Genomic DNA, 9,994 nt, shown 5'->3' with positions numbered 1-9,994 from the left:
AAGTCTCCACCCAAGTGTTTGATTCATAAAGAAGCAGAAGACTTCTCTTCTCTTCTTTTTTCATTCCTAAAAAAAAAGCTCTTTTTCCTCCAAACACAGTCTTCCCAGCAGTGCCCCCAACCCTAGGCCCACACTTGGCCAGTAATTAGCCCCTAACAAGGACCAGGTGCCTTGCTGACTTGGGGGTGGGGGAAGGAAAGACAGGGACAAGTTGTGGAATCAATGGCTTTATTGCCACCGGAGACCAGCTGAGTACAGCCCCGCCCCAGGCCTCCTAGGGTGAACCAGACGGGAGTTCTTCCATTTGCCAAAACCCCACAGAACAGCAGCACTGGCTTCTTAGTCAACCTCAGTGCACATTTATTGAGCACCTACTGTATGCAGCTGCCTCTGGCGGGAAAGTTCAGCCCTCAAGAGACTGAGCTCTCATCAGGGGAGGTGATAAGTGTGGAGCGGTGTACAAACTGTGAGGGCTACAGAGAAGGAAGAGAAAAGACACGTGTTGGTGGAGCGCCTGCTGCATGCCAGCCCCTGGGCTAGGCGCATGAGCTACATGAATGCATTTAACCCTCACTAGCCCAGTTCTACAAATGAGAAAACTGAGCCACAAGAGACGTGAAGCAACTTGTTCAAAGTTGGACAGCCAAGTAGGAGAGCTAGGATTCGAACTCAGGGCCTGGGTTCGAGGTCAGTACTCACAACCACCACACGACACGGCACCAGCACGCTGCGCTGTGTGGTAAGAACACCAGGCTTGCCGTCAAAGACCCGGTTCCACCTCTCTGCAGCAGTGTAGACTTGCTCAAGGCCCTCGATCGCTCTCAGCCTCAGCTTCTTCATCTGCAAAATGGGGCTTAATTTTGTGGCAAACTGTGAAGGGTTGTACACATGGTGGGAGGGTTGCTGGTCAAGGGCCTGAACACTCTGGAAAACAGCATGGTTTCCTCAAAAAACTCAAAATAGAAGTACCCTAATGCAGTATTTCCACTTCCAGGTATTCAGCTGTGCAGAACCACAGAACCTCTGAGACCCGGTATTTCTGCTGCCAGGAAGAAGAAAACAGAGACATGAATGTGAAAGGATATACGCACCCCTGAGTTTACTGCCACATTATACCTGCAGGACATGGAGGCAGCCCGGGTGCCCATGGACTGACGAGTGGATAAAGAAGAGCTGGTGGGTACGTGCAGTGGACTAGTACTCAGCCATCAAAAGGAAGGAAATCTCACCATTTGCAACGACCTGGATGGAGCTGGGGTGTGACGCTAAATGAAATAAGTCAGAGAAAGACAAATACCGTATGGTCTCACTCATATGTGGAATTGAAGAAACAGAAACAAATTTAAGAAACAAACGAGCAAAGGGAAAAAGAGAGAGAGAGGAACCAAGAAACAGACTCCTAACTATAGAGAACAAACTGATGGTTGCCAGCGAGGAGCTGGGTGGGGAATAAGGTAAACAGGTGATGGGATTAAGGAGCGCGTGTGCTGTGATGAGCACCAGGTGATGCACCCAGGTGCTGAATCACTATATTGCACACCTGCAACTGATATTACACTGTAATTAATTATAAAAAAATTTTAAGGTGAGGAGGGGCTGGGAAGAGAGAGCTGTTGGGGTGGAGTTGGGCCGAAGCAGGCAGGTGTGAAAGAGGGATTCTTTTTTTATTTTTAAGATTTTATTTATTTATTTGAGAGAGAGAGAGCATGAGCTTGGGGGAGCAGCGGCAGAGGGAGAGGGAGAAGCAGACTCCCCGCTGAGCGTCCCAGGACCCTGTGATCATGACCTGAGCCGAAAGCCAACACTTAACCCGCTGAGCCACGGGGGGGGGGCGAAAGAGGGATTCTGATGAAAGAAGGGAGGGAAAACAGCCCGTGGGGGTGCTCTTTTACCCATCTGCTAGGCAGAGAAGCTGAGGCCAGGCACAGAGCAGGCAGAGGCTCTGCGTGCTGGAAGTACTGTGGTAGTATTGCCCTTTCTCCTCCTGTTTGGGGCGAGGCTGACGATGTTGCCGTTGTTGCCTCGGAGGGAGTCTAGAGGAGCAGGACCCCAGCCTGAAGCTGTTAGGGAGGAGCTCGTGCAGGGCCCGATTTGCAGGCGGTAGTCCCAGGAAGTTGAAACACTGGGATTCAGGAGTTAGGAGGCCCAGGGTCCTCGTCCCAAAGGGCCAGGGAGCTACGCTCCACCTAGGGCCTTGTAGGAACCACTTCCAGCTGGAACCACTTCCAGCTCTGAGCCGGTTTTCTCCTCCGTAAAATGGGGGAGGGGGGATAGGGAGTGGTTCTCACCCACCTTATAGGGTTATTTTGAGGCAAATGATACTCTGGGGTTGAGAATCCCTCCTGCCTTGTGGGAGAGTCTAGAACATCTCTCCTTTGTAGACTGGAAAATGAGGCTGTGCAGGGCAGAGAAGGCCAAGGTCACAATGCCAGGGGACACAGAGCAGAACTCCAGGCTGGTGCCTCTCTGTCCAAATGGAGTCCCGAGGAGACCTTAGAGGAAAGCAGCCCAAAAGCAGTCTGTGTGGTGGTAGGCGTCTGTCCTCCTAGGCCCAGAGCGTATACATACACACACACACACACACACACACGCACGCACACACACACACACACACACACCCATCCTTCCAAGGGCAGGAGAAAGAGAAGTGAGGGGGCTAGCCCAGCTCAGTTCTCCTCCCAGAGGAGGTCTCCTGGAGCCCTTGGGTCAGAGCTCTGAGGGTCTAGGCTCCTCTGGGACTTTGTCCCAAATCCGCAGGGTGGGGCCTGGATCTAACGGAGCTGTAAGGGTCTCCTCACCCCTGCATGGGGAGGAGCAGCCCAGCACGGGCCCTTTAAGAAAGTTGGGGGTGAGGGGGGCCAACGGGGGAGCCCCGTCCTGAAACCGGAGCGCGGGCTGGCGCCTGCCCCGCCCCCAGAGTTAAGTAAGGCGGTGGCAGCGGGCTGCTCCAGAGCCCCAGCCTGAGTCCGAGTCCGTGGAGCCAGCCTTCCAGGCTTCTCAGCTCCCGCCTTTGCTCTGGTGTCCAGGCTCCCGACTGCCGGCTCCTCGCAAATCCTGCCGCACAGCCCGCCGTGATGCGCTGGGGCCAGCAGCCCGCGCCTCCAGCTCCTGCCCTGGCCCTGGCTTTGACCTTGGCTATGTTGGCCAGATCCTCATCTGCAGGTGAGTAAGGGGCCTGAGACCACCGGCCTGGCCGGAGCTGTGGGGGGCTCCTTGGGTAGAAAAATGGGACAGGAGGGCCCAGAAGTCATCCCCAGACTGGGAGACGAGGGGGCTGCACTTCTCTTCCTCCAGATTGGGCTCTCTGGGAGTTCCGCTGCGGGATCGAAGCAGGATCCCCAGTGATAGCTCTCCCTCCGGGGCTTCTGCGGGCTCTGACTATCTGAGGTTGGCCCCAGTCGGATTGTCTAGGGTGTGGCTCTGTGCAGGATTGTCCGCTAAAACCAGGGGGCCACCCAATGCTGTCTGGGCTTCCAGGGACTGCCCTGGTGCCCAAAGGATACTCTGTGACAGCAAGAAGCCAGTAGCCCAGCCTCAGCCACCCAGGCCAGGAATGGGGCGTGCTGCAAGGCGAGAAATGGGGAGGGAGCCGCCCTGCCGCACCCTATGTGGGACCCCCCCCCCTGTACCTCAGCCTGGGCAGCCTGCAGCCTCCCCTGGCCTCCTCCAACAGCTCGGGGCCCCCTTCCTTGCCCCCAGGTAAATTCGTATGGCCTCTTCACCACCACCTTCCTCCTGCCTTCCTCTCTCGCTCCTGTCTCCTCAGCCCCCTCTCCTAACTCAGAAGGCCTGGTTAGTGACAGACGGGACCACCCACTTCTCAGCCTCCTAGAGCCCTTCAGATGTCCCACACCCCCGCAGGAGCCTGTCCCCCAGACAGCCCTGGGCAACCCCGCCGCACTTCCCTGTCCCAGGCATTGGTGCTTGACCCCAGCAGAGACTGAGTGACAGTTCACCTTCTGAGGGTGCTAGGATGTGTCTCCTCTGTTACATGCCAGAAATCCCGCCATGACAGCATTCTTCCTTGAGTCAAGGCCTGGTTTAGTTATGCCATAAGAACTGTGGCCGCAGGGCCCATCAGTCATTACTACCCATGCATGAATCAGTGCTTCAGCCTACATCTTTCGGGACCATTCCCAAGAGCAACTCTGAGCAGAAGAAGGGCCTGATTCTGCCCTCCAGGGGCCCAGGCCACACCCTCCTCCCCATTAGATGGGGAAGACAGCTCTAACGGACAGCATCACGAGGTACCCAGAGGGAAATGAGTCAGGGGAGGACCCCCCCCCCCACTGGGGTGAGTCAGAGCTGGATCCCCAGGCTCTCTGCTCCTATTCCCAGGGACCCCCTCCTTCAAAGTCTCAGGGCCTGGGTGATGGGTTGGGCCTCTGGAAAGGTGGGAAGGGGCCATCTGGGGTGACTGTAGTGGGCTGCTTATCCAGCCTCCAGACAAGCACCCCCATCTCCTTGGGCTTCAACTGAGAGCTATACTCAAATACCTCTCAGCACCAACAGTGTGCAAGCATTGTGCTGAGCAGTGAGGAGTACACGGAAATGAATGGGCTGAACCTGAACTCATTCAGGAGGTAGAAAAGCAAATTAAAACTCAAATAGCAATTCCTGTCATGTCTGCAAAGATCCAGATGAATAGCATGGAGAAGAGAAATTGCCAGGCAAGCTGGGGCGGCCCAGACGGTGATCCTAGAGCCAAGCCTTGAAAGATGGGAAGGGCGTCAGTAACCTAGGCAGGAGCTCAGCCTGAGCAAAGGCACTGAGGTGGATGTGAGAAGAACATGTGGAGACAGGAAGACCAGCAGCCTGGTTAGAAGGCGTATTTTTTTTTTTTAATGATTTTTTATTATATTATGTTAGTCACCATACAGTACATCCCCGGTTTCCGATGTAAGGCTCAATGATTCATTAGTTCTGTATAACACCCAGTGCACCATGCAATACGTGCCCTCTTTACTACCCATCACCGGTCTATCCCATTCCCCCACTCCCCTCCCCTCTGAAGTCCTCAGTTTGTTTCTCATAGTCCATAGTCTCTCATGTTTCATTCCTCCTTCTGATTACCCCCCCTTTCTTTATCCCTTTCTTCCCCTACTGATCATCCTAGTTCTTATGTTCCATAGATGAGAGAAATCATATGATAGTTGTCTTTCTCTGCTTGACTTATTTCACTTAGCATTATCTCCTCCAGTGCCGTCCATGTTGTAGCAAATGTTGAGAACTCGTTCTTTCTGATAGCTGAGTAATATTCCATCATATATATGGACCACAACTTCTTAATCCAGTCATCTGTTGAAGGGCATCTCGGCTCCTTCCACGATTTAGCTATTGTGGACATTGCTGCTATGAACATTGGGGCGCATATGGCCCTTCTCTTCACTACGTCTGTATCTTTGGGGTAAATACCCAGTAGTGCAATGGCTGGATCATAGGGTAGCTCAATTTTTAACTTTTTAAGGGACCTCCACACTGTTTTCCAGAGTGGCTGTACCAACTTGCATTCCCACCAACAATGGAGGAGGGATCCCCTTTCTCCACATCCTCTCCAACAATTGTTGTTTCTTGAGAAGGCATATTTTGAGCACCAGCCAGGAAGAGCCATTGGGCTGGGGCACAGAATCCTTAAATGGCAGAATACAGCCCACAGACTATGCCCTCTTGGCGAAAGGGAGCCAACGAAGATTTTAAGGCAGGAGAGTAGCATGGCAGCAGTGGGGTTTTACATTGTTAAGCCAATCTCTGCCTTTAGGAAGAATTTGGATATGGGGAGGGGATGGAGAGCTGAATCTTCTCCCCCTCCCAGGTAGAGCTCCCCTCCAACAATCCATCTCTATCACTATGCCTGGCTCGGCACCCTCTCCTGGTCTCTGCGTAGGGTCAGCCCCCACCTGAGGAAGGCATCGTTCCCATCCCTCCTTGGACACCCTGAGCCCCAAAGGCCCTTGGGGTCTCAGGTATCAGTGAGGCACACTGGGATGCTTCCCCTGCATTCATCAACATTCCAGAACATCTAGGTCATGAGGCCTGGGAGTCAAGCACCCTTGGAGACCATCTGGGCCAAGTTTCTAGTTGTACAGACTGGGAAACTGAGACCCCAGGGAGGAAGCACAGTGCTCTAGGTCCCACAGAGAATTGCAGCAGCACAGGAAGAGCCCCCAGCACTGCTTTGAGGGAGCTCCCCGCCTGTGTGGGAGCTTAGGCTAGGGCCACCCTGCCAATGTGGTGTCCAGCTCCTTCTGAGCCCTTATGGGAGGCATTCAGCAGAGGGACGAGTAGTGGGGCAGACTGGGTTTGAGCTGATGGGGACTTGGCATTCCAGTCGGGGGAACAGCATGAGTAAAACTGAGAGGTCGGAGTGAGCACGGAGCCTGCAGGGCCAGTGGCTCCCATCCCTTTTACCTGGCCTGGCACAGCTGACTGAAAGACAGAAGGTGGGGGGTTGAAGTAGGACTGGGGGTGGGGCAGGAGTACCCCGTAGGGAGGTTTCCTGCATTACCCGGGTGAGGACTCTGACCTGACGGGGTGTCTAGAGAACAGGACCATGGAGCCATCAAGTGCAAGGAATTGTGTTGGGGTAGATTCTTCTGCCTCTAGGGATCCTCTGGGGAACGGTTATGCTGGAGACGTGTGCGTGTGCGCTCGTGAGCACTGCCCTGGGGCCTCTGGGGCAGGGCAGAGGCCAGGCCCTTGGCCCAGCCCACCCAGGCTCTGGAAAAGTTGTTCAAGAACCAAGGTTAACTGAGCCATCCCCCACCCGACGTTCGCCTGCCCTCCGGGGCAGGACAAGAAGGGCCTTTCAGTGCTGTCCGCTTGGGGGCTGTGGAGGGGGCTGCCAGGTGGGCCAGGCGGCTGGCAGCGGCTGCAGGAGAGAAGCGGGCTGTGCGTGGAGCCTTCAGAGGAAGTGTATAGGCTGCTGCTGGGAACTGGGCGTGCTGCCCGGAGGGGGCGGGCAGGGGAGGGGGACTTGGAAATAGCCCTGCCGCACACTCGCGCGCGCGTGCACACAGATGTGGGTGTGCACGCGAGTGTGAACAGCAATGTGCGCAGCCAGCTGTGCTCACAGCCCTGGGCGGGGCGGGACGGGGCGGGATGGGGGGCTGCCCAGGATAAGGAGGTGAGGGCAGGATAACGCAGGGGCTGCCGGGCTACTCTGCGGTGCCTACCAGGAGCAACTGAACGAGGGGCCTTCCGACTTGAGCCTGCTCCCCTCCTGGTCCCTCTGCTCCTTCCTAACCTCTCCCCCAACTCCGGACCCCACCCAGTTCCCTCCTTGCCCCCAACGTGCCCCCTGCCCCGACATAGGCCCAGTTCTGTAGAGCTTTCTAGAGCTAAGACTCTTTCTCCAGGTGCAAGCTTCGGCTGGGGTTCAAAAGTACCACATTATTATTACTGAATGTAGATGAGTGATTTTGGAACGAACCGAGTTTGTATGAACGATTTTGTACTTGGATTCTCTCTGCGGTAGAGGCGCCTAGCTCTCTCACTTCTCAGAAGGGCCCATCATTCCAAACAGGGGAGCGGGTGCAGCTATCTTCTAACTGTCTCACCTCCGGAGACATCCCCCAGGGGGATGCTACCCATGTCGTGCGCAGCCTCACAGCAGCCCCGCAAGTCAGGGAACATTCCCATTCTAGAAATGAGGGAACTGAGGCTCAGAGAAATGCAGGGACTGGCCTCAGGTCACTCTCCAGGCACACAGGCCACAGTGTTGTCACTCCCCTCAACAACAGCCCAGATGGGGCCAGGTGGGCGGTCACCTACCCATGGGCCCAGGCCCCCGCAGCAGGGAAGAGTGACAGGTCTTCAGGGGCAGGACAGCTCCCCGAGGACCCCAGAACTCTGCTCCTGTGTCCCCATACCCCACTTCACCATACCCTCCTTTGTCACAGCAGAAGCAAATCCTCTTCAAGAAAGTCCCCTACCCCCTTCAACGGCCGGGTTAGCAAATGAAGCCGCGTTCGTCCTAGATGGAGGGCAGTGGCGCTGAGGGCTGCCATCAAGGTGGCCTGGTGGCACGGCTCCCCAAGCTCTGAACAGTGCCTATCCTGTTGACCATTCCTTCCTCCCGCTCAGCTCCTGCCCACACCCCGGCGCTCCCAGCCTGCAGGGGAGCCGCGCTGCCAGCTCTGAGGTGTCTTAGCCAGGCCTCCGGCCACGGCTCACGCCTACCCATGTCAGTGTGGGTCTCTCTCGTGGCTTTAGCTGTCATGGTGGGTCAGTGAGGCTGCCTCCCCTCCCAGACCTCACTGCAGAGGCTCCCCACCCCAGACCAGTCTCCCCACGGTTCATAGGGAAACAGGCCCAGAGAGGGGCGACCACTTTCTCAGCGTCATACACCAAGCCCTTAGCAGGCTGGGGGCAAAGCCTCCCTGTTCTTTGTCCTTGTATCCTGGCTTGGGTGGTGGCCTTGCCCATAGGACCAGCAGCTCCCTGTAGGCAGACCTCCCATCTGTTTTCCTTAGGGGTCTCCACCATCTTGCTCCACACAGGGTTGAGCCCACCACAGAGGGGCATATCGATCGCTGAGTCAACCAGGATCTTTCAGACTGTGCCCAGGGTGCCCCAGGGCTTTATATCCAGAGGAGGCTGAGCCTGGCAGTGCAGGAGGCCAGCCCCACCCCCAGCCACACACAGCAGCTCCGGGAGCAGGCTTGTAGATTTGGGTTTTATGTAAGATGTGGTTTGGGTAATGCGTTTGTGGCTTGAAAAAAAAAGAAAAAAGATGTGAAAACCAAGCAATTGCTTTGAGTTGAAACATGCTGAGAGCAGGGAAGACTCATCAGATCCAAGGAAGAACTTCTTGGCTTTCAAAGAATCCAAATCAAGACTGACCCCAAGAGCCCCAGGAACATGTCCTTTCCCAGGTGCAGCAAGGTCCGGGGGCCTGAAGGCAGGGAGCAGCACACAATTCCAGCTTCCTGCCAGCCAAGCCTGGGCACCTGGCCCCTCCTGCCCCAGCATCCCTCTCCTGCCACTTCTGGAACCAAAAGGGACATTCCCGGGCATCCAGGTGGGCTGGAGCCCCATGGTGCCACCTGCCTACAGGCCCCAAGACACCGTGACTATGCTGGGCCCTCTGTCCCCCTCCGATCCATCAGCCTCTACATTCAGGGTGATCCTGTGTCCCAAAAGGTGGCTGATGAGCTCAGCCATCAGATAATAGTGCATAATCCCTGGTGCCCTTCCACCCCTCTTCAAGCTGTTCCCTGCAGCTGTTCTTCTCTTCTCATCCTTCAAGGCCCAGCTCCAGCTCTACCACACCTGTGGGCTTTTCACAACCCTTGATCGCTGAGGTCCACAGCCTGGTCTTCCCTCTTCCTGGGGCCCTGCCCTCCTTCTCTGGGGGCTTTCTGTCCCCAGCCCCATGACCCCCGTCAGTCTGATGCCCAGGAGGTACACGCACACATGTGCGTGCACACACGCACACAGTGTTGCTCAGCAGCCTGGCTCAGGGCCTAGCACAGAGAGTGTCCAGCCCCTCCACCAGCGGTCCTGGGAGAAACCCCCACCTCAGGATTCATAGCCCCCAGCTCCACAGCTGAAGCAGGGCCTCTGGCCGGGGCCTGCCTCCTCTCTGGGGAGGTGGAGGGGGCTGGACTGAGGAGACCAACTTCCTTTCCCACCTAAAAGCAGCCCTCCCCCACCCACATTTCAGGAGGGGCCAGCTATAAATATCAGTGGGCCCAGGATGCTGATTCCCACGACTCCAGCCCCTCCCTGCCTCTTCCCTGTGCACAGCAGCTGGGGCCAGCCCAGCTCTCCTGCAGCTGGAGGCTGGCCAGGCAGGCCGCAGGCCCAGAAACACACACGCACACACACACACTTCCCACCATGGTCAGGGAAGGAACAAATCACCCTTTTTGGGTGCCTTGGAGCAGCTAAGAGAGAGCCCCCTCCCGCTCCTCAGTCCTGACTCAGGCCCCACCCCTCCCTCGTCTGAGTCCTCAGCTCCCGGAACTTCGGAACTTCGGCAGGGCTGGGGGAG

General features: G+C 56.3%; 1 protein-coding gene across 2 annotated transcripts in view; it reads left to right on the top strand.

The window, feature by feature from the left end:
* The first annotated feature begins 2,692 nt into the window (after positions 1–2,692).
* The window catches only part of CSPG4 (chondroitin sulfate proteoglycan 4), a 42,970-nt gene continuing 35,668 nt past the window's right edge, over positions 2,693–9,994 (top strand). For both annotated transcript variants that reach the window (XM_057303814.1, XM_026478572.4), the window contains exon 1: positions 2,693–3,162. In XM_057303814.1, the coding sequence (XP_057159797.1) occupies positions 3,075–3,162 (88 nt within the window). In that variant the 5' untranslated portion in view covers positions 2,693–3,074. The remainder of the gene's footprint in view (positions 3,163–9,994) is intronic.

Source organism: Ursus arctos, unplaced genomic scaffold (genome assembly GCF_023065955.2).
Source record: "Ursus arctos isolate Adak ecotype North America unplaced genomic scaffold, UrsArc2.0 scaffold_28, whole genome shotgun sequence".
NCBI classification, from domain to species: domain Eukaryota; kingdom Metazoa; phylum Chordata; class Mammalia; order Carnivora; family Ursidae; genus Ursus; species Ursus arctos.
The sequence above is the reverse complement of the archived record's forward strand: the minus strand, read 5'-3'. Positions and strand labels throughout refer to the sequence as shown.